Source organism: Amia ocellicauda, chromosome 3, assembly GCF_036373705.1.
Source record: "Amia ocellicauda isolate fAmiCal2 chromosome 3, fAmiCal2.hap1, whole genome shotgun sequence".
NCBI lineage: Eukaryota > Metazoa > Chordata > Actinopteri > Amiiformes > Amiidae > Amia > Amia ocellicauda.
The window spans coordinates 35,481,575-35,506,819 of record NC_089852.1 but is presented as its reverse complement, the minus strand read 5'-3'; the positions used below and the strand labels follow the sequence as shown (position 1 = coordinate 35,506,819).

Here is a 25,245-nt window from a genome sequence, read left to right as displayed (position 1 = left end):
ATCACTATCTAACTCCAAGGTCTTAACTGTCTCTTTGAACACATTCTGCAATCTTACCATTTATCTGCCACCCTTTGTCTGTAATCAACTTGAGAACCCTCTAGTTTGTGCATTTCTGACATTTTCAAATGTGAACTAATGACCAGATTCTGTGCAATATAATGTGGTGAGCTTCGCCAATACCCACACTGACAGTAGCTAATGTCACTTACTTAACAAACAAACATGGAAAGCACCATCTGTGCAGTATTGGTAACTGAAATTAATTATTTGTATGTGAGTAGAAAATTGCAGTTGGAACACAACCCTGTAGTTAAAGAATTTCATCAGCTTTTCAGTTTTGTCACATATTAGATGAAGTCCAACGCTCTTAAATTTGATGTCTCTCCAAATACTCCCAATTGGACTCAACCGTTATGTGTTTGTCAGAGAAGTGTTACACTGATACAAAAACAACCGTAAAACAAAAATAAAGACATTATTCAAATCCAAGCTGAACTTTACTGTGTGAAATAACATTTTGATTATCATAAGTGTGGCATTTTTCCATGGAGTTTTTGTTTTTAAATTACCCAAGAGAGTATCCCATGACATTGTGCAGCTTGTCATAAACATCTTAAGAAAGTTGAATGGGATGAACTTATTATTTCTCTATGCAGTTTTTCAAATGTGTCCTATAGTATGTTTTGTACTATAAGCTTAGAAATGTATATTTACACTTCTTCCCCCAGTTAAAACATTTTTATTAAAGATTTTTTGTTTAAGTGTCAGTAATTCCTCAGCTTTAAAGCCCTTGCTTACAAACTGACCTCAGAGGCCATTGTCTGACTCTCAGGTACTGCAGAAGGCAGAGACTGAGACCAGCCACTGACAAAGGAACATGTGGGAGAGATTTGTCCCGAGAGAAGGATCCTGAAATCCTGGAGGATCAGCTGAAATATGAGACGTGGCAACCACAAATAACAAGGCGGACTGGCCTGCAAACACAGTGCACTCTCCACCTATATTGTGTCATTTAGGGGATTGATACAGATTTTACATAGAAGATTAGCTGAAATCACTTTGGCTAACAAATACATTAATTAGAAAGGTGTAGAATAATGTTGCAACTCACATTAACACTGGCCCACAAGCGATAAGCATTAGTATTTAGATTTACAGTTCGGTTACTTCCTATGCCAAATGACAAGTGAACTATAGTGACCTCTATCATATGCCCAAAAGAGAGGGCCGTTCTCCTCTTCAGAATGAGGGACTGAGCTACAAACTGAGCAGAACTGCTTTCAATGCATTTGTTCCAGTGTAGTCATCTTTACATTTGCATTTCCCCTCCAAAGAACCAATTCCAGGTCAAAGCCATAAAGCTGCTAGCTATTGCCCCATATGTATGAAGTTCAATATGATACCATAATACTTTTTATATGGCCTATATGCATAATGTAGGTGTTGCTGTCTGTAGTTTATATGGTCAATCGTCTCCTTTCAGATGATACAATAGTGTATTAACACGATAGCAGATATCTTCAGGAAATCAAAGTGCTTGAAGCAATATTATTATACCAGTTTTACTCACACTAATTCTACTGGCGCCACCTGGCGTCTTCAGTTGGTCTGATCAAGAGTTGCGGTTTGGTGTTTAAAACATAACAACGTATTGATGCATGCATTCATAATTTCGTAAATACATTTTCTACTCAGCAGAAAATTCGAAATGTACTTTACCATATCAGTATTTATACTTATTTTTCAACCAGGAATTACAACATAATCCTGTCAAATATGTCCACAGCAATGATTTCTGGGAAATTCAGTCTTTTACGCAGTAGTCGTTTGCGACAGGGACCAGGAAAAAACTACATATCCCATCATGCTGTTCGCAGAGGAAGTGTTTTCCGCTTTACTAACGCTTTGCTCTTCTCTTTCGGCCATGCGAGGATTGCATCAGTGGATGTGTAAGAAGAGCAAAACAGACCCGTTTCATAAGTAATAATCCAGAGCAACACCGTTTAACTGGAGCACAAACGGCTCAGCTGCGGCGCGACGTGTAGTTACTATGTGGCTGTCCTCGGTCTCCAGGCCGGTGCTGGCCCGGTGCCGGAGGTGCTGCCACCTCAGTGCCCCTGGGCCGGGGATGCTCAGCACCAGGAGGGTGGCGATCGCGCTTTCTGACGACAGAGCCCTCCACGGCTGTGCTCGCAGCTCCGCCCGGCTCACGATACAGCCAGGCGCCTGCGGGTCCAGTAATGTCCCCCTGCGTCCGCAAGAGCAGCGCACGGCCACCAGGTGGCCCCCAACGTCAGACGTGGGACACCGCGACACCTCTGCTGCCGCCCGAGGGCGCCCTGACGGCGGGCACGGCGGGGGAGGCGGCCGGCGCAGGGCGGGCCTTGGCACGGTCGCGTCCGCAGGTGTGCTCTCGGCGGCGGCGCTGGCCTGCTGCCTCAAAAGAGAGTCCGAGTGCACAGGTGAGGTGTGGACCTGCTCAGGGCATCCTCTCTCTGTAAACCCTGTAGAGATCAAACTTACATACATCTCTTTATACAGGAGCAATCCGTATAACAGCCTGCAGTGCTGTTCTCTCGCATAAATGCGTTACTTAGCATGTGTTAGTACTTTATGTATAACAATTAAAACTTATTCTATTAAACAATAATACGTATTTTTGTTTACCGAACATTTACTTACATTTTACGTTACTAGCATTTGCTGTCCAATAATGTAAATTACTAAGAATTACTTGTTGAATGGACATGTTTTCTTTTACTAGTTTAGTTTAATTTTATTAATTTAAGAACAAACAACTATTTTTTGAGTGTTCTCTTGCAGTATATTATTATTATTATTATTATTATTATTATTATTATTATTATTATTATTCTTACTTGCCTGGGAATATTGTTGTGGTGCTCGGTGTTCATGTTTAGACACAGTAGATTGCTTGTGCTTTTTCACCTGATATCCAAAACAATCGTTTTATAACCGAATACAATAATAATAAATAATAAAATAATACCATTGGACAGCAGAGGTTGAGATACACACACACACACACACACACACACACACACACACACACACACACACACACACACACACACACACACACACACACAGACGAGTGTTGTAATGGCCAATACTGTGGACCAAAGAGGCTGCACTGTTCCCTACAATCGTAGTGTAAAGCACTGTGGACATGGGCTGTCCTCCAGACACTTCATATACACACAGAAAATAAACAGTACTTACACAATCACAGACTTATATGCACACACCCTGAGAATTGATCGCCTTCAGTTTGTGTGTGGTAATACAATCAGAATTGACCATTATCAGAATATTATTTGTACTGAATTGTATATGTGTCTATACATAAACATCAACAATAACGACAACAACAACAATATTCATGTGAAAAAATATGGCATGGAGTTGCAATATCACTGAATGGTAATCAGTTGCTTAATTTTCTTTTTAAAAAGGTAAAACTAATATATAGTGATATTCATAATGAGAAGAAATAACAAAATTATTTCTTTTAACCAAATTGTGTTTTACCAGGAGACTCTTTGCTGGAAGCAGCCCGGTCCAATAATGCCCAGGAAGTCACAAGGTACTAAAGCATGCACAAAACCAGTCGTTAATACAACCGGTTGCCAACATGTCTGTATTAATTTAAGAAAGATGGAGTCCTTTGAGTTATGGTGGTCTTCCAATTATAGGCAATTTAATTTATTTTCTCTTTATTGCCTTTTACATAGAAACTAATTTGTGCCATAAAAAAACAAAACATGCACAAAAGTCTTGGCTATGTGATTACAGACAATTTGCAATTACAATGCAATGACATGCATACAGTCTTAGTAAACAATAACTCTAAATAGGGGCAATCTTAGTACTAGACAATGCAGTATGCCCACATTGTGGCTGTTCAATAATTGGCAAATATTTTACAGTGGCAATGTAATATTGGGCAATTTCACAAATACTGCCTACTGTATGAAGGCACTGTCATTGTTAATTAATGTAGCTTAATTCAAGTGAAGATTTAGAAAACATTGATCACTTTTCCCATCACATCAACTGCTGGCAATCAGAGTATCAGACCTGGGCCACTAGAGGGAACCTGAGGCTAATGCAAGAATTGAGCTCCCATTGAACTCAACCGTAAGGGAAAGTAGCGTGGATGCTTTAGATGATCAGAGCATTTTTAGATGATTTTTGTCTGGTTTCATCTACTTCATTTGAAAAGATGAATGGATTATCCAATAATGGTGCCTTTCCATGACCAAAACAGAAATTTCAATTTGGACGAATGACTTACATTGACAGATTTAATCACAGTCACTGGCGCCCCGATAGACGGGGGAATATACTTTGCTTTTTCACATTATTTTCTTGTCTGTTGTCAATCCTGGCTACATTTCCTCTTTCCTCTTAGGTTGATATCAGCTTGGTGTCACTTTATCATAATATGTATCTCTTTAATTTATATTAATATTATTTATCGTGTTCATGTCTTTGACCAGGCTTGTATTCAGAAATACAATTCCCTACTAAACAAAACATTTAAATGTTGCATAGTATAAAATTCTGCCTAGCTTAGCGGTTAACGACATGTAAAATGCTACACCTTGGAATTAGCGATACAGTAAAGCAATATGCAGTATACACTACCGCAGTTACTGCACCTAAGGGTGTCAATACAACAGGCTTTAATGCTTCAATCTGGACAGGTGAGTACAGAGGATGCAGTAGAGACAATGAACCACCGTTTTTGTATTTGTTTTCATAAAGTAAAAATATAATGCTGCAGGGGAAAGAAACTGCCGCACTCTGGGAGATACTGACCCATTTCTATCCATTAGGTAAAGCGCCTTTGTGCTCCGCAGCCTGGCCACTTGCGTGTTCAGCCTGGCCCAGAAGAGTAAATTGAAACACTTAACACCCAGCGGAGGGGGAATGTCAAACAGCAGGCCTACAGAAAAGAAACTCCTTTTGGTTCCACCTGCCAGTGCGGGGCAGGGCACCCCTAGGCTGAGCACAAACTCAAACATGCCCCTCCGGCCCTGGGAGACAGCGCGTCGAGCTGCCCTGTCACCAAGTCGCTCACCCTGAACGTATAGGATAGGAGGGGGGGAGGTGCCGCCATCTGTTAGCAATGTGACCGGCACCTTTGGCTGCCGTTCATGGCTCCACCGTACAGGTTGTGGTGGCGATGGCCTGCGAGCTTTTAACTCTGCAGGACTCCACGTATGGACCTGCCTTTAATTAAAATACATAAACACATGGATCCGAAACTTGCAAATACATTTCCTGGATGAAAATTAGACTTATTAGATCTATATCAGAAAAGGAGCCCTTTTCCCCTCAAGCTTCTGTGGTTTAATTCATGGTAATCTTGCATCACACAGACAACAGCAGCATCACCAACTCTATAGTCGTAACTTTATTTTGAGTCCCTCCTTACCTTCATCAACTTTGTACATCACTTTGAATATTCCAGGATTACTAGATGAGAAATTAGATTTAATTTGACCGTTTTTGTGGGGTTTTGTTTCGTCTGTAGCGTGTGTAATTGTAGATTTTAAAACCCCCAGAAACTATGCCAGAGGGAAACCTGATAATGCAGCTATGTGTGCTGCAAGTGTGTCTGAGACCAAGCGGAGCCTAGCCGATGCTGCTGCAGTTCGCTTTAGGTTACCTATTGCTCTTGAGAGGTTATTGCCCATATGGCAGTGGCCCCAGCAGCTGCAGGCCCCAGATATGTTAAGTGCTTTGGTTACCGCTGCACAGGTTGTGACAGTTTTAGGAAGCAGGCAGGTAGAACCGAAACCTGTTTACAATAAACACAGGCCTTATGTACTCAATAAGTGTCCCGCTCGGGAACAGTAGAGAAGACAGAAGGCAACTGTTACGGGCTGCTGAGGGCCTCCATGTTTTCATTCAGGGAAGGGTGCAATGGAGCTGAATTATTTTTATACACAGATGGGTCATTCCATTAATAAAAGTAGATCATTTAAGACTTTTTGAAGATGGAAAACAACAGTATTTCTGGTGTTGGGCATGTTGTGGCACTAAAGGTTTTCGGAAGTAACTGGGTTTGTGCTCAGAGAGTGTTCATTTCAGATGTTTCCTTTCCGCTTTCCCTGGATGATGTTTGATAAACAGTTCTGTGTCTCCTACAGGCTGCTGGCCGAAGGGACTGACCCCAACTACAGGCACAAGCTGGGCTGGACACCACTGATGGTGGCAGCCATGAACCGGCACCACAAGTAAGATGGAACCCACATCGCCGCCGTTAACAAGTCACTTCCGATATGTCAGCTTGCATTCGTGATCAGGCTGCCCTCCGAGAGATGACTCTCAGAGCTGCTGGAGAAGATCGGCAAGTGCAGCTGTTTGGCCGACATGGGTCATAGAAAGCATTTCCACGCGAAGCTGTGAACGACGTCAAACAGATCGCTGTCTCGATTAAGTCGGCTGCACCAGTGCAAGCTGACATCTCGAAGCAACTGCATTCAATTATCACTCATCTGTTTAGAAAACGCAGCTGTTTACTCTTTAAGGACGACTGTAACACTTGGGAATTAGGCTCAATGGCTCCTATTTTGGACTATTGAGAATACAGTAAAACCATTAACATAATACTGACGCAACTAAATGAATTCAGCCTGAATCAGTTGCTCAAACAGTCAGTACCCACCAAAATCAGTGCCTTATCAGCACAAATGTGTCGATGTCTCTCAGCATCATCATACTATAGACATGTATAACTTTTTTTGCCAACTAGATGTTATCTTCTGTAAGTGTTCAAAGAGGGTCTTACTTGTGAGTGCATTTCATTCACGGGGGATAAAAACTGTGTTTGTAGGTGGTACAGGATATTGCTGTTTCAAAGATATCGATTGGTGAGCTTGATTAGAAGCAGTGGTTTGTGGTGATGCCATATCAATTCAATTGAAACCGTGTCAGTGCTTATGAAGTCAGGAGGCAACACTATAGTGTAGAAAGTGACAGGACAGTGTCTAAGATGGGGGCAGTCCGTGGTCTGGCGTGGGGCGATGTTGAGATTGAAAAAAGCAGAGGGCTGCGCTGGCGTCTGCTTTAGTTTCTTTCACAGCCCTCAGGTCTTGTGAAGTGCAAAGTGCGCCTTTCACATCACTGAGTGCATTCAAGAGCCGGCAAGAGACACCCCCCCCCTCCCCAAATTCAATTAACCTCCATTTCAAACATGAAGAGGGAATCCAATTTAGGAACGTGAGCCACTGGGGCAAATCCTAGCTTGAACCACAGGGTCCTTCAGAAAAGAGAGAGTTACAGACACAAGTTGGGATGGCAAAGTCACAGCCTCTTCTAAGCCAGCTGTCTGCCTTTTGGGCCGCTCCACTTTCTTAAATCTTTGTAAAGAAGGGATTAGTGCTACCCTACAGCCGGGGTAGTGTGCTGCGGACTGGTGTCACAAGATGCCGGTCATGGTGCAGTGCAATAGATAGACAATTTAGTTCAATGATACTTATGGTAGAGATTTGGAACTGTGGAGATACATATACAATTGGTAAAATACATTTACCAGGAAACAACTTTTTGATTCTTTATATTCATTAGTGACAGTTAATTTTGAGTATCAGCTTCAGCTGAATTGTCGATATTAGTACTAGTTATCAGTATTTTTTTAATTGAAGTAAAACAATGAAAAATCTTCTGCTCCTGTTATTAACTAAAAGAAAGTGTCTCAAAGTGCATGCCTCTTTTCACCAAGTCGTATGTCAATTGAGGCTTCTGTTTCCACAAGATTTCCACAAGATTTTGTGGAAGTAATTTGTTTCAGGCTTTGTACCTCCTGTCACAAAACTATGCTCTGCTCTACTGGAATTAGGTTTGGTATAGGGATATAAACTAATCAGAGGAAGGTGAGTTCAATTTCAATTTGTGCCTAATCAAACAAATTAGAGCATATTATGGCTATGAATGCCGGTTGCTCAGCATTCCTTCCCCTTATTTAGTGTTCAGTAACATTTCTCATTATTGAGGAAAAAGTGCCACAATTGTGCAGATGATAAATATCAGAGGGGTATCGCAAGGGTAATTCACATTTTTGTGTATTTGTGGATTCAAGATTCAAGACTGCTTTGAGGCATCCCTTTTCAGGGGTGAGTTTTGTGAATCACTTCAAATGCCAAAAAAAAACATTATGCTTTTCGGGGACCTGTACAGCCCTGCTTTTTTGGGGCAGATTAGTGGGTCAATTTTGGAGGACGATTGCGAGAGCTTGTCCGAGAAGATGCAGCCTTCGTGTGCCGAGTTCGTGTGTGGCACTGACTTTGATGCCCTCCTGGACAAGCCGGAGTTGTGACCTCGTCCTGGTCCTCTGCTCTTCGCCCCAGTGACCCCTGTGTCTGAGGAGGAGGGCTCTGTTTGTGTAGCTTTGATGTCAGAGTGCAAAGGGTGGGCAGTGAGAGGAGGAACACGGCGGCCTCTGTTTACACTCTTAGCTGAGTGGGGATGGAGAAGAAGAAAAAAGGAACACAAAAACGGTCCCCCTTTTCTCATCATCCCCTCGGGCTGGCTTTGACGTGGACAATGACCGGCAATGGAGTGGAACAGTTGTTGACTGTTCCGAATGACCGGCACATTGGAAGGAAATAAAGCCAAGAAGAAAAAACAAAAACTTAAGTCGTTCTTCTCAGCCGAGGGAATGGAGGAGCGACGGAAAACAGAAGCCATGATGCTGAAGTTTGGAGAGGGGATAATCCATCTTGGGGAAATGGTGGGAATGCTATCAGCTTATGTAAAGGAAAGGGAATTAGGCTAAGAATGATAGAATAGGCCCCTTGTACTTGTAATTACTATCTGGTTGAACTTGGGAGATTTGTATAGGGGACTTCAGCAACCTTTAGAGACCCCTATGCAAGTTGACCCTGGTAAATTTAAGATTTAATTTAGTGGATGGTTTTACTACAGTTGTACCACAGTTCCACAGTGGTTTATTCTATGGTTATAGCATGCCTTCACTACACTCTAGCACAAATAACCATGGTCTAGCGTAGTAAACTGTAGACATATTGTTTAGGGCATATCATGGTATTCCCATGAGCCAGTGTAGTAAAGCACAGAGAAGGCATGATAAACCCATAGGAAATGACTGTACAAATATGATAAAACCATGTTAAACGTACACAAATCTTATGGGAAACTTACATAAGGGGATACTCACAATTTTCACTCTAGCTTTGTATCCCCTTTGTGAAGCTGATGAATCAAACAGCAGTATTTTTCTCCAGACAGCAAAAGCAAAGCAAGTCACTCACTCACATAGCTGTCCTGCTGAGCAAGAAAATATTCACCTGTGGTGGAAACGACCACTCAGCACATGAAATTCTTACACAAGATCATCGCAAGACTCCTAAATGCCACTTGTGTTGTCCTGTAGAAATATTGTCATCCTGACAATACAGAACATAGTATGTTGCAAACTGTGGAAATGTTCAACTGAAGTAAACACCAAACTGATTGTAAATTGTTCACAGTTTATGTTTGTCAGGGATATTCATTTACCCACAAAACTAAGGCTACTTCACCTAGCAGAAGTGGGTACTTGGGTTGATCGATTGAGAACATAGAGCCCAGAACTGTTCTAAACTCAAGTACCAGTCTCTAAGTTTGTAGGATAGTTGACTTAAATCTGTGCCACCCATGATTCCCATAATAAAAACTGACTTCTAATAGTAAACGTACTTTATGGCGTGCAGTAGGTCATTTCGTTTTGGTGTCTTTTTAATATTTATTTATTTGATGGTAACCTCTACCTCAATGTATACTATTTTCCATTCTATCCGAGGCCCCCAATCTCCCCCCCCCCCACCAAACCCTTGCCTTCACCCACTTCCTCACCTACCCCCTTTCCCGTACTGGTGTGTTTGGGGTGCCTCTGTTTGTAGAAGTGCTTTCCGGGGTCAGTGCTCTCCTCGGATCACTGCCCAGCCCCACTGCTGACAATGGGGGCTTGGTGGCTGAACTCTAGAGCAGGGAGCGAGGTCTGTGGGACTCCCCCAAAGATGCCCCCCTTCCCTGCCCAGGTTTCCCAGCAGACAAAGGGAACTGCCGCCCCCTACTTCCCCAGCCCTTGCGTCCCCAGCCCCATGGAGCGGGTCCCCCACAGATGGGTTTGTTTGGATTCCCCAGCATTCCCCAGCGTGGTCCAGCACACCATCATACCCCAGGGCTAGCCCATCCCTCACGGCAGACACTGAACCCCCCACCTTAACAGGAACATCGGTGCTCATTAATTATGTGAATGGACAAGCTTCAAGTAAATGTGTACCTTTACAAAAGCACTGATTTAAAAATGTCACATCCTATTACAGGGTTTGCTCATATTTGACAACCTTCTCATATAATTTCTATTGTATTGTTTTGTATAAGAACTCACTTTATATACTAACAATACCATTTTATCATTGATAAAAAATGTCAACACTGTGTCCCGTTAAATCCATTTTGTTTCCTATTTTTACATTTTCTACCAAACTAAGACCCCTACATACACGTTTTGAACAGATTTTTCCATTCTCCGTTGAACTCACAAAGGGCCATGTGTTAAGACGATGCAAAAGCATTTCTTAATTTCAGATGCTGGTGATTGAAAATTGCCCATCTACCAGTTCCCTGTCTACTGCAACAAATTGGCTTCCTGGTGAAAAAAGACAGCAAAACAATGGCAGCTCACCAATCAGATTCAAAACGTATTACTGCGAACAGAATTATTACTGGAATCCATCAGGTCAGCTAGTTTAGCTTTGTCAGGACATCCATACGGCACTCAGTTGAAAATGTCAGTTTAATTGCCCAGCCTGCCATTTCCCATATTTGTCATTCAATAATATGTTGTCTGTTTATTAAAAACAAAACTGGTATCTGAATGCCAGGCCCAGGATACTAATTATTTCCACAACAACAACAAAAAAGACAAATCTATTACAAATCCAATCTTTTAAAATAAATTTGGAGACATTGAGTTAATGTTATGTGTCTTTTTGTTTTGAGATAAAAATAACCTTAGTCTTGCCAAAGGTCAGATTTAGCTCATGTATATTGACTGTAAAATAGTATTTAAAATATAATATATTGTATAAACCTGGGAGAGGCACCCAGACAGTCTGACTGGTTTCGATCTGAATGAGTAGGCCCAGGGTGGTTGCCAGTGGAAACATGTCTGTTTGGATGTGGTGCTGGTCACGACAGCAGACGGCACGCTCCGTCTGTTCCAGGGAAGGTGCTGGTTTGAGGAAGAGCAATCCTTTACATTTTGAATGCCCAAATACTCCCAGGAAACGAAATCATCTTCAATGACTCTGTGCTCCTGGATACAGCTTATTGTGAGGGACGTTAAGGTATGCGAATAAAGTGCCAAGGTAGTCGCTAGCAGCTGTCGTTATGGGAACTGGGTAGGGCACCTCAGTGTCTTTATTCAGAGGCCCATGATGGCTCGTTTTCCAGCCTTGGGACTATAGCAGCAACAAAACAATAGTGTCTCGTGAGTTTAACTGTGCTTCTTATAAAAGGGTGATAAATGTATTTCTATTTGATGCTCTAAACCGTGAAACAAAATTGAAAACAACTACAACTTATATTCTATACCAAGAATCCTTGTATCTAGGCCACTGACAATTCGGATTTCAAAACAAATATTATTTTTCTAATCATTTGTTTCAGTATATAGATTTTTAGATCTTGGTATTTCATTATCTGTCAATGAGGAAGAGAATGGCCAATTGTGATTACAGCAACGAAGCGAAAAGTTAGAGACTCTGAGATAAGATGGACTGCAAAAGTATGAAAGCTCAATGAACATCAATGCACTATTGTGAAGGCCTATGGCCAGTTGGTTAAGATGCCTTAAATACCGATTAAGTTAAGTATTAAATATAGTATCTTTTGACTTAACTAAGCATATTGACTTCCGTGAATTAAGTTAGGTTTGTGCAATTCCCTTAAACTCGAGGAATACTGAAGGAGAAGCTTCATTTTGGTTATTTAAAGCAACTGGCCGCATGTCTGAAGTCTGTTGTCTATTTGCTTTTATACACATACGTTCATAGTGGTTTTGGACACCAACCATTGACCTGTACATGGCCAGGCTTGGCTCCTCTCTCTACTTGTTAAATGAGGAGTGGTTTCTTTCTTGCCCCCCATTGTCCTGCTCTGAAACATGCTTTTCACCCTGCAGTGTGGTGACGGCTCTACTGGCAGCCGGAGCCGATCCCAACCTGGGGGACGAGTTCAGCACGGTCTATGACTTCGCCAGGGAGAAAGGGATCCACTCTCTTGAAGGTAATCCCAGCTGTCCTGTCAGAAATATCTAGTGTGTGTTGTTTGTTTATCTTGTTTAGTTTCTTATGGGTGGTTAACTGGAAAGGATATGGTTGGGAGTACTTTCCACATGTGTTTAATACTGTGATGAAACTAGTGTAAATAAAGCCATCTATAGACATACAGTAGCTGTCATGCTGCTGGTTTCTCAAGTAATCTGTATCAAGGAAAAACACATAAGAGACACAAATAAGAAGCAATTGGACAAGAGAGACCATTTGTAGTGCCTGCTTTTGAGACAAAACAGAAGATTGTAGAAGCCAGGAATTGTAGATTACATTTTCTAAATTTAAAAAAGAAATAAAACACTAACACATATTTGTAACAAGCAGCTTCGTGAAAATGTGAATCCCAAAAGATAGATTCTGTTTTAAAGTTAAGCAGGTCACCTCTTCATATTTGAAAACACCACAGTGGCTGTAGAGCCGTGTAACTGCAGTCGTGTAACTGTGTGTCTACCTGAGAGTCCAGAGACGCGTGCAAGCATTGTTGCCCCGGGTCGTAGCTGCAGTTTACACCCTTTACGCTTAAGAAATAGTATCTTAATTCACTGAAAGTCGTGGCATCTGTCTTCTGTCACACCCACAGTCCCCGAGTTGTGCAGTAATAGACATTCATTATGCAAGCATCCATTCACAGCTTCTGGGTGACAACACTTGGAGCTCTTTATGAAGTCCCTGCTGCCAACAGCACATTATAGAGAAGAAGCAGTGTGACAAAGCCTGGCACTCGATCTCAACATCTCGGCCTTTTCTTTTGCGCTCTTATTAAATATATAAATTTAGGCCCCGACATCAAGAGCATGTTGTTGTTTTTGGTTTCTCCCCCTTACTAACTCCATTTGCATATTCGTATGCGTTTTCATTTGGCCCTGTTTATTTATTTTTCATAACCGCATCCCAAACAACAATATAAAAAATAAAAAAAAAATGGCACACCAGCCTCGAAAGGAGAAGGAGCCAGAGACATATTTATATATGATATGTATATTACAGACATTTATATTGTTGGCAGTTTTTTGGTGGGTCTGGGAGGGGGAGATTTCCCAGACGCTTACTGATGGATGGGGTCTGGTCCTCCTGGTGACGTTTTATTGAGTTTGCGATGATTATCCAGCTCTCAGACATTTGTTACAGATGACGACTAGCCTGTCAGGAACCTGGAGTATGGGGGGGTGGGGGGGGGTGTTTGTGTGTGTATGTGTGGGTGTGGAGGGGGGGAGGTAGGGCATAGAAATAATAAATGTTTCTGCTTTTCTTTGCCTTTTTGCTCCTTGGTTGTTGTTTGCTCTATAGAGGAAATCCTCCATTTGATTCTTACAAGGCGTCACAACCTTGGGTAACACAAGATAATACATAGAATTAAAAAGGTGCTGTTCATATGTTACTTGTATTTTTTAGATTGATTACTTATTAACAATAATAATAATGACAATAATAATGTTAAAATGCACTTGAGGTCAACATTGCAACTTTTTAAATATCATACTACCACTGCATACAGTCCAGATTCGATCAATTGGTTAAATCTGATGAACCAAAATGGCAAACTCTCCTTCACCTGAATTTATCACTAGCAAATGATGACCCTTCAGCCCAAGCCTGCAGATGCCGAGTTGATTTTTCCCAATTTTGTGTGACTGTATGAATATATGAGTAAGCAGGTGTAATCATCAATATTACCCTTTTTCTGAATACAAATTATTCTGCTTTGACTGCGCACACTTGCCCCTGTCCCATCCTCTCAGCTGAGCTTGACTGGGTAAGGGACCTGCATTCTTCAACACAGCAGTGTGGACCTACTGCGGGACACGGGTGAAGAGAGGTCACTGATATTGACGTTTCTGTCGTTTGGCAGTGCTGGTGACCAGAGAGGACGAGTTCAGCAACCGCCTCAACTCCCGTGCCAGTTTTCGCGGCTGCACCGCGCTCCACTACGCCGTCCTGGCTGATGACCTGCGCAGTGTGAGGAAGCTCCTGGAAGCAGGTGGGTCTGGTTACACGTAGTAGTAGGTAGTCAGGCAGTTCACTTAAAATCTTCTTAGAGCTAATGGTTCTAATTGAAGCTGTGTTCAGGATCTAACCTGGAAGACTAAGCAGCTAGGGGAGCTCATCAGTGTAGTTTGACGTAGCACTCCTGCTCTCTTGATCCGTGGTAGTAATCCGAATTGAAATATTGTAAAAAGACAACTTCTGCGACCCGTTTGGGGTTTGAAATTTCCATCTGAAGTCACAATCATGTGGGGAGAAAAAACAACTTGCAATTATTGTCTATCTTCCTGCAGTCCCTCATCTATACCCCTGTGTGATTAATTGCTGTTCCTGTGATCCACCCTTATAATTTATTTGCAAAGGATTTTATTTCTCAGATATTGCACACCAAATAAATTAAGGGGGGTCGTTTGGACAAGCAAAACACAACAACAAGAAAAAACACACAAAAAGAACAGGCAGAAGGTAATAATCTATATCCTGCGAAGAGTGATTTGAAATCGTTACTGTTGTCTGGAATATGTGTTTTATATTGTCGTGCCGTCACCTGCCCCAAAGCGTGGCTGCCCTGCAATTTTGCGATTTGTTAAATTGATTGCCGCTGCTCGTGCTGCCATGGCTCCTCTGAGGTACGGCCGCCTCTTATTCCCTATCTCGCCGATCAATTCCTCAGCACAGCGGTGAAATAAAAGCCTGATGTGGTTGAGCAAAGTGTGAGGGAGAGAGACGGGAGATAGGGGGTCTGAGGCAGAGATACAGCCATAGAGCGCTAGACTTCTTATTTAATTGGTCATGTTAGTTAAATAACACAGTCCCCCGAAGGTAAACAGGAGTGCTCAGCTATTCTTCAGCTAGAATACCACAAAACACCACCAAAACCCTTAATGAAGCCGTTCAACTGAACATTGTTTTATGTGGCACACTCCACAAGGGCAAGCAGTGACTACAGTGTCAACCCTAACTTTAATTACATAGCCGAGAGTCAGTGTTTCCTAGTTTGCTCTAATAGCCAGGGGATAAGATGTAATGAAGTTTGCATTACTTACAAAGTGTGCTCCATTATATTATTCTCTAGAGCGCATTTGAATGTTCAATGTTGAGAAAGTACATCAGCAAATTATACATTTAACTGGTGTTTCAGATTTCTGTGTCACATGTGGGGAATGTACAGTCTAAATCACTGTTCAGATCAAAGTAAGGCCTCTTTCCAATGCAACTGATATAATGAGTGGATGTTTCCGAGTTACTTAGGCAAAATGGACCAAGCCCTTCATTTACCAGGCCTGCTCAGGCTGCCTGTATGGTGATGAGGTACATAAAGCCCAGGGGACGTTCCCTCTTTAAACCCCAGAGAGAGACGGGGCTAAATTTTACACTCCCCTCCCCTGACTACCAGCCAGGATCAACAACACAGCACGGTCTTAAATAATGCTTTTGCCTTTCAGACCCTATTCATTATTAGATTTCAAGCTAGGATTGGGTGCAGTACTTGTTCCTCTGTGTTATGTTTTTAAAGTCTGGTGCTGAATACAATTATTTTGCTTTTTAGTATGGTATTATAATTTATAGAAACATACTTTAAGGGATACTGTATTTCTAAAGTGTCACAGTCTGTTCTTGCTACGAATGTTCACAGCTTTTTTGTTTGCTGGCAAATTACAGAAATCTGGTGTGACTACTATATCTCTTTGATGAAACAGCTAAGAGCATCGACTGAGATGCATTATTTGTTCTGATTGTATTTCTTTTTTTCAATGTTCGACGATGATGTTAACCAATATTATAAGCCACTTTCAGAAATATCAAGTCTATCGATTTTTCCTATAAAATGATGTCAGGATAATAAAACAAAATCAATATAACCCCTCTTTGCTCCTGGACTGGGAACTATCTTTGATATTTTAGAAACATCTAATGCCTTATTTTTCCAAATTACATTTTTCAGCAGTTCTTTGTTTTACTGATGCTGTTTTTGCTGACTTTTATTCCTTCCTTTATTCTTTCTTTCATTCATTTGTTGATTTAAAATGGCGGAGTGGCAAAAGAGAATGGTTTATTATATGAACAGGTTCTCGGTACAAACACCGTGGTTCTGCCACTGACAAGTTTTTTAACCTTGCACTCTGTCGTTGAGATGAGTCTCAACAATGAAGTTCAGCTATACGTAACATTAATGTGTAAACTACAAATATGTAGTTTAGCCTCTAATCTGTAAATGGACTTCTACTGTTTTTTTTGCTTTCTATACTTAGCCTTACTAGCTGAACATCTTGTTTTCAACAGTGTCCTTGGAAACAACGCTGTAAAATCAACAGCATCATCGCAGCACATATATAAGCAGGAGCAGCCAATTGAATTAGTCGTTTTCCACAAATCACAATCTCTCCTGCTCATGTAAAGAAAACAAATTATATATATACACTGCAATGAGTATACTCTAACACTAACATCTTGAGTGATCTCCCAGAATCGGTTTTGTCAGGAAGCTCTTTCCTGTCTACCTGTTTTTTCTTTTGGAGTTTCCTTTTGTCTGTTCCTGCAGCAGTCGGCCTTCCCTCTGTCTCTGTGCTCACACCTGTCACTGGCAGGGGTCCAGTTACCTCCGCATCCTCAGTGTGCCCCTCGAGGCAAACCATTTACCACTCTGTGTGTCTCTGTCTCTGTCTCGCTCTCTGCCCAGCGGCTCGTGGTTCTTAAACAAGTGACCCTAATCAGTGTTTATGGCCGAGGTCTCTGCACGTGCCTGGTGTTAGTTGACCCCTCACCCTGCAGTAGGCCTGCCCTGTGTGTCACTTGACCCTGTGTCAGACCCTGCTTGTACAGCCAAAGGAAAGGGAACTGATAGCCAGTGTTGTCCTTCACCGTGCACAGTGACCGCTTTTCAATTTGATTTATATGAGCATTTGATGAAGGTACAAAATATTGCCTGGCTTCACATGGAGTCCGATCACTCTAATTAAAGGCAGACTCCACGTTAGACTGACAGCTTGCTGAAATAGCAAGCAGAGTTATGTTGTTAAGTAGTACATTTTTACACCTTGAGCCATCATAATAAGGCAGTTGTTTAACCAGTTTGAGAGTTAGGTGCACATTAAGCTTTGGAAGGGTGATGGGAAAACAAAGCTATGTTCTCTAGTCAAATTCCCAAACCTGCGTTATTACTCCTGCAGATGTGGCACTGACTTTGTTCAAATGTGGATTTTGTGATTCTAGTATGATTTTTTTTTTTTGTCTCACAGAAAGTGTGCTAGTTGAAGGGATGTTGAAATGTGTTGTCCGCAATAGGTGAACACAGATGTGAATGTTGTAGGTTCTCCTTTACTCAATGGCCATGTTTTTGTGTGAGCAGCAAAAGTCTGTGATCTGAAAGATACTGGTTTTACGTGTCTCCTGAAAGTGGAAACTGCTAGCCGAGCATCTGAGTGTTTTTCCACTTCTACACCACAGCTGTGGAGGAGCATGTTTCTGTGTGGGTTGGGAAGAGGGATTTTTGGACCAGGCTGAAGTTCATCTGATTCATTTTTTTTATTGGCTGGGATGAAACATGGCTTCCCTGAAGCAGACTGCAATCAAGATCAACTGAACTCATCAACATCTGTCTTTTGTCCCGCAGATTGCCTCATAGTCACTAGGGAACTCAAGGTTTTGGCATAAAGTCTTGTTCCTGATCTTGGCCATTGATAGGATTGAATAACGTCGAACTGAAGGAACTGAGCACACTTTAATATTGTGCGTTGTTTTTCAAGGTGAGGCACTTCAGATAACCAATGACATTAAACAGGAAGTTAATAAGTTTGTACTTACTGTCACTGTATGACTGCGGCTCATCAGACCTCTGGGTTCATTACGCAGTTACAGGAGTAACAGATGGAATTCTGGGTACACGGGGGGGAAGGAAGCACACATAAAAGACACAGCATGTTACATATCTGTCTACCAAGTACGTCTTACCTTTGAGATATGCCTGTTAGGAGAAAAAAAAAACTCAGTGTCTCCTGTATGATGAGCAACCAAATATTGCTTGCAATCTGGTAATACATCTCTGGCAAGAGATGCATTTTTTAAATTGAAAAAAATAAATTTAGAAAAAATGAAAGAAAGCTTCTTTACATACAGCAATCCCATTAAAAAGAAAAGTCATTACATAAAAACAGTGCTTTGAAAATATTCCCATTTTACTGCAGACAGTACAGCGTCAGGCCATGTTATTAAGAGCATACATCAGCCCAATAAATAATCGCTCTGTGATTCTCTGCCTCAACTGTACATAAACATAATATATAATACAGTTTTATTCCTCCAGTGTCTGCTGGAATACCCAGAGATTTTTTTTAAGAGAATGTTTTTTAAATCTCTCCTAAAGACAAAGCGCTTATAAGTGTGCATTTCTTTGAACCTCGTAACATTATTGCAGAGATTGCATACGTATTTATTTGACTATTTTTAGTGGTTAACGTATATAGAATGGCTAAGGCAGGTACTGTCGTTCCTCCCTGTTATGTGCATTTAATATGTACTTATTCCTTTAATTATTACGAGGCTGCTGTAGATTATTAATGGTGAATTTATTAGCCATGTTGTGGTTTTAATTTCAGGACTGGAATAAAGCAGCCTTATTGCTCCTGCTGTTGCTCATTAGTCCTTCCCAGGCAAAGGACCTTCAGTTGGGCTTGAGTCTCAGGTTTGATCACAATGTTGAATGTAAAGGCTTAATTACACGTGTACTTGGGCATTTATTTGATTTATCTTTAACCCATTGCATTACAGAAGAAGACTGGAGAGTTTGCAGATAAGGAAAATAAATTGCTTTCTGGGAATATTGTGCTGCCTTCTGCTCATATCCAGAATACCCATAGCTACCTAGTTTAGTGCCATCATTAATTGATCAATTATGCTGGTAGATGCAGCTTTCCCTTCACACTGTGCCACATTTTTTAGATACTTTTTCTTGAGCCCAGCTGTCAGTCTGACAGACATCTCAGCACCTCCAGACTGTGGTACCCCAGCTGACAAGATGGCCATGCTTGCAAGAAACTAAGTTGCGAAGGGTGTGCCCTCTCTCACACTATAGACCACCTGTCTGCATATGCAAGCAGTTTGCATGGCTACATAGCGATAGCCACTTGTGCAGATGAGAGTTTGATGCTAGAGATTTGAGCAGACTTATCTATAACGTCAAGAATTGGAAGGGGCATGCCTGGTTAGCTTTTGAAGCTTTCCCCTCATCTCCCTCCAATTGAGGGTTAAAAATCTCAGGGCTCTCCATATAAGTATCCTGTGGCTAGGCACCAGAAAACTAGCTACCATTTAACAACTATTAAAATGCATTTTAAACCAGCTGAAGCCAATCAATCAATAGACGTCAAAGACAACAAAAACATACGTGTACCGATTGATCTCAATATCATCATGAAACATCTTTCTTTTCATTGAATTCATTAATTAGCTAACTTAAAACTGTTTTACTGATTAACATGTTTGTCTAGTAGTTGTCAAATGATAAATAAATAAAATAAAACTTTCTATATTTACTCTAAAACGTATCTTTAAAGTCATACTTTCCTTTAATTTCCCTGTGCTCTGATTGGTTACACAAATTATCCCAGTATGTACTAGATCACTTATGAAATTGAGAAACTTGAAGTTTGAAGGAACTTGAAGGAACCCAAATACATAAAGAAAGAGTGAAAGCTGCAGGGCAAAACTGAGTTTAAAACAATTAAACACAAGTTAATTCCTGTGTAATACAAGGGGATTGTATTATGGTGTCATACTTTGAATTGTTTGTGCTGCCGCTTAACACTATGTATTGGTTCAGAAGTGTCAAAAGCCTTGAAATACAAACTTAATTACTTACTGGAGATGCTCGATCTACATTTGTTATGCTACATAGAATCCAAATGAATTAATAACAAGGATATTGTTGAGCCTCCTGCCAAGTCCCAATGGCATGCCACTTAGAGGCTCTGTTTGACTTTGTTTCTTGCAATATTATATTAATGTTCAAAATGACTGCACTCATTATCACATGTAGACTGCTCTGCCATGTGCACATTTATGCATGCAAGGGTGAAAACCTTGCAGAATTGGAAAACAGTGTGTCATTTTGTCCTATTTGGAAAGTGACATTTCAGAGACAAGAAAACTTATGATGCATACGTGCAGATCACCCCATCCCCCCCAAATAAATACACATGCAGCATTATTAACTCTGGTTAGCACATTGATGTATCTTCGCCTGAATCGCTTCTGAAAACGTGTGAACTGCCAAATTGTTCCTAAATCCATTTTTCCCCGCAACAAAATCTAAACTCCACTGAGCTGGCGTTGCATTCTCATTTCAGGAACGTGCATTAAAGCCCACATACATCTTTGTTCCTCACAGTCAATAGAGACAGTCAGCTAGATGGATAGGCAGGCAGAGCGACGGAGACTATACATATCTTAAGTCATAAAGGGAAGTTTAATAAAATTTGAAAAATTGAGTGCTGTCAGCCACTAAACTTTTTCCGATAGGCAGGACAGGGAGGCCCCTAGTTATTTCCCTGGTGAGCGACCTGCTGCTCCAGCTTGCTCTTTGGGCTCCAGAGGGGGCAGAGACACCGGCCTCAATTTATCATTCACCAAGGCCTTCTCACACTGGACTGGGCTTCTCTTGCTCTCACACAGCCCAGGGTGACTCTCAGCTGGGCCCTTAGGCTCAGACAGCTAGTGGGAGGTGACTAATTGCCCAGGCCATTTCCCCGTCCAAGAGGTCAGCCTAGCCCACAGCAGGTACCGGCAGTGTCCAAGAGCCAGTGCCGTCTCCTACCAGCTGTCTCCATGTTTAACACGACTGAGCGGTGCATTAGAGAGGAGGTGGAGATTAGCCAGGCTTTGATTCTTTATAAAGTACTCTTGCCAGAGGGCAAAGGTCTCTGATATTAAAGGACCAAATGATGCAATTTGTTATGTTGGGAAAGAGAAAAAAATAAATAAAAGCAAGGAGTAAGTGAGTGGTGTAGAGGGTGGAGGGAGGGGGTGTGGGGTGTTAGTGGAGAGCTTGTTTGTTTTTTATTGCTTTTCCTTTTTATGTCCTTTTTGCTATCGATTGGGATTCATGTAGAAGCAAGTCAGAGTTATATCAATAATTACAGCAATTAGTCACCCAGTCCAGTCGCCCTGGTTGATATTAAACCAATGGGTTTTTTTGATCTCTGCTTAACAGCCACTATCGACCTGCTGGCCACCAGGGCAGGGCAGAGAGACCGGCCCATCGACCCCCTCTACAGTAGGTTATGTTCAGGTTAGACATGGCCAGGTTACAGCTGACCACCTCAATGCCTGATTAGCAATATGCAGCGGCAATGTCTCTCATTAGGTATCAGACAGACAATCACCAACAAACAAAAAACATCAGAGGCTTAATTGTAATTCAAAATAAATTACTCTGACTATTTCTCTCTAAACTGCATGAATACCTTTGAGCTTCTTGGCAGGCTGTACATGTTTGGTGTTAGAGTTTACTTAGAAATTGAGTTTAATGCTGTGAGGAAAGAAACACACTGTAAATGTAGTAATTTTTCTATAGTTTTGGATCATTAGGCTTATAGAATAACTACACAGTCTGAGTATGTGACTGTGGACTGTGGCTGGAAATACCCACAAACCTGCCTGAGCACTGCTGCTTCTGGGTGGACTCAAAGTGGGCCAGGCTTCCTTCAGGTTGGCACACTACGGAGACCCCTGTGGCTTTGTGGGTGCTTGTGAGCCCATAGTGAGATAGTGAGATATGATATTATAGCAATGTGAACTTGCAGTGTGATAAGAAGTAGATGACTTTACCACACGCATCTCAAAGAATGCAGGTGTCGTCTTCTCTCCAGTAATCTGAGGACGGTGGCGGTGAGCCAAGTTGACGAACTATTGGCGATTCAAGATTGAGAGGGAAAATTGCAGATTGACAAAAAAATATTTTAGTCCTCTCTCTCGCTTCTAATTCAACCCACTTAAAATCAATGTTTTCTATGGAAATGTATCCACTGACAGTGCAGACCAATACCAGTGTGCAGAAAGAGGGCATACAACGGTATCTGATAGCATTGGTATTATTAAGCACCGATGCATATGTCAGCCTGGGGGTTACAAGGCCAGGGTCATGGCAGGAAAACGTGCTAAACACCCAGATGACAAAGCAGAACATGTACACGTGTCACCTTTTCTCATCCAAAAAGCCTTTTGTCTTATTAAAGAAGCGTTTAGACAACTAGCTTGCCATTGCCATTATGGCCACCAAAATCCCCCGCAAAGAAAGAACACGGGGCCAGCATATGTGACAGGTCAATCTGCACATTGCTGGCACGAGGCAGAGTCTCTGCAGACAGCCAGCAGAATTCAGAATGCCTTCCAATCCCCCCTACTAGGCAAATGTAACATAATATATATATATATATATATATATATATATATATATAAAGCCCATGGAAAAAGGATGGCTAACCCTGTGACCCTTACCCACTGCCAGCCTTAACCCCTCTTAACCTCTGACCTCATCTCTCTGTGTCCAGGTGCCAACCCCCTGCTGCCCAATGATATCGGGCACACGCCAGCAGCCTACGCCAAAGAGGGGGAGCTGCTGAAGCTGCTGAAGGATTGGGAAGTCAAGGTAGGGCAGAAACGTCACATGCTAGCTGATTTAGAAAGGGGAGACCAGGGAGAAGGTCTAGCAGGAAGCAAGCAAAGTAGTTATAAAATAAATACATTGGGAAAATGTTATTTTATTTGACTACAGGCAGTGAGCAGCTGCTGAAGGTGCTCACCACACAGCTGTTTGAAAAGCTGAAGAAGGAAAGAAAAGAAAATAGGCTAGGATATGGATTGTAGAACTTAAAACTCCCGTTCTGTTGAGTGAGTTGATTCGTGGAAGGCTCATTCCAGGGGCCTCGTGTTAACGTCCAGAGAGGAGAATGAGGACATTTAGGACGTACAGGTTAAACCCATATTGTTTTCCATATTGGTCTAGGGAAATCTTTTTGTCTGTGACGAACAAAAGTAGCTCATTCTGTGAGGGAAAGTTTATGATGCAGAACAGCCCCTGCAATTACTGAGGGAGGGGGAGAGATTCCCCATTCACACCTGCCTCCGAGCTTCAGCGGGTCCAAAGAAAGGAGCTGTGACCTGCTTCAGCTGCACAGTCACATCAGACGGACAGGAAGAAAGGGAGAGAGAGCGAGCGGCACAAAAAGGAAAGGGGGGCAAGGGAAAGAAAGGATACAAAGTTAGGAAAGCAATGATGCAAGGAATAAAATAAGTAAAGGGCAGAAAACAAATATGAAGAATGGCTGATTGAACATGGGTACCTAAAGACAAGTCAAGCAAAGAGCAAGATGAGTAAGAAACAATGCATTCGTTTTAGAATAGGAATTAAAAAAAACATGACATGTCTCAAAAATCGAAAACTGGAGGGAATAAAATTAAATCAATGTGCACTGTGGAAATGGAAATTAAAAAAGTAGCTTTATAGGTACAGCCCTGCATTTTGCATGACTGAAATATAGTTTAAAAAGCCATGTTATTCAAATGCAGGGCCCTATTGTTAGGTTAATTAAACAAATAAGCAAACAACAATCAGAATTAGGTTTTTAAGAACAAATAAATAGCTAGACGGAACACTTAAAGCACCTCCAGTTCTACGATACGTCCTATGCTGGTCTTTGAAAAGTTGGAGAGAGGAAACGAGAAGAGTTTTGTGAGCCCTGAGGCAGGATGTGTGAATAGAGAGAGGTTGAGCGGCAAGGCTGTGCGTTCCTCTCTGCAGCCGCTGCTCCTCTGGGGCTGAGCTGAGAAACATTATTGCTTCATATGAAGTAGGGGACTGGATGGATGAGTCCTTGTAGGGAGAGACGAATGGCACCATTAGAAAATTGCATTTCCAGCCAATTTATTGTCTTATTTCTGTCAGGGCCAAGATCCTAACAGGGAAAACTGCACTGGGGTCTGCCGCCAGTCAGGGCCGATGACGATCTCATCTTTATTTCCACGATTTTTCTTACTTTCCAGCGTGTTTGTTCTTCCGTCCAGATTGTGAGGTGGTTGTGGATGGTTTTGTCTGGATTAGAGATTAGTAAATGGAGTATAAGAGGAGTGGACCTCCTTCAGTTGGTGTTGGCTTTAACTTGATTATTATATTCAACTGCTAAAGTTTTATGGGTTTATTCTAGTTTGCTGGACTTCTTTCATATAGTTTTCTGTTTCTGTTTTTGTGATGCTCATGTGAACAATACGGTTTCTCACTGACCAAAATGGTTGCTGTTATTTTTGTAAATGTATAATAATTAATAGGCATTTATAAATCTTACACATGTAATACTATATGTAATATATTATTGTTCACTTTAAAGCTTTAAAGATTCACACTGTTTAGAAGGAATTATAGGCTAAACAAAATTGCCACGTTTATGTCAGTCAGAACTTAATCGACTTCCTTTTACCTAAACTTATCCACTGGTTAGGGTGGCTTTCTAGTTTGGGAAGTTTAGGCCATCACTCTTCTTCCAAGTTCCCTCATCCTGGTCCCAGCCTCTGTCATTGTGGGGCATTGCGATCGGTGACAGAGGCAGGGTGAGGGAGTCCAATCTAGCCCTGACACCCTTTCCTCCACTTCACACGCCCTTCTCCACCTTCAGTTTCAGGAGGTGCAGCGGCGGCACGAGGCGGAGGAGCGGAGGAGATTCCCCCTGGAGCGGAGGCTGAGAGAGCACATCATCGGACAGGAAGGCGCCATCAGCACGGTGGCTGCAGGTACTGCCTGATCTATACATCCTCCGCCATGTCACTGGCCCTCAAAAACAAACAAAATCAAAAGCAGCCTCAAACAAGAGCACTCTCCTCAGTGTCATGATTTGTT

At 41.8% G+C, this 25,245-nt stretch overlaps 1 protein-coding gene across 1 annotated transcript in view; it reads left to right on the top strand.

The window, feature by feature from the left end:
- The first annotated feature begins 1,892 nt into the window (after nucleotides 1-1,892).
- Nucleotides 1,893-25,245, top strand: part of clpb (ClpB family mitochondrial disaggregase) — a 37,428-nt gene continuing 14,075 nt past the window's right edge. The window contains exons 1-7 of the mRNA XM_066699224.1: nucleotides 1,893-2,465; nucleotides 3,559-3,610; nucleotides 6,186-6,272; nucleotides 12,227-12,330; nucleotides 14,227-14,355; nucleotides 22,907-23,004; nucleotides 25,025-25,139. Coding sequence (XP_066555321.1) covers nucleotides 2,054-2,465; nucleotides 3,559-3,610; nucleotides 6,186-6,272; nucleotides 12,227-12,330; nucleotides 14,227-14,355; nucleotides 22,907-23,004; nucleotides 25,025-25,139 — 997 coding nt within the window. The 5' untranslated portion in view covers nucleotides 1,893-2,053. The remainder of the gene's footprint in view (nucleotides 2,466-3,558; nucleotides 3,611-6,185; nucleotides 6,273-12,226; nucleotides 12,331-14,226; nucleotides 14,356-22,906; nucleotides 23,005-25,024; nucleotides 25,140-25,245) is intronic.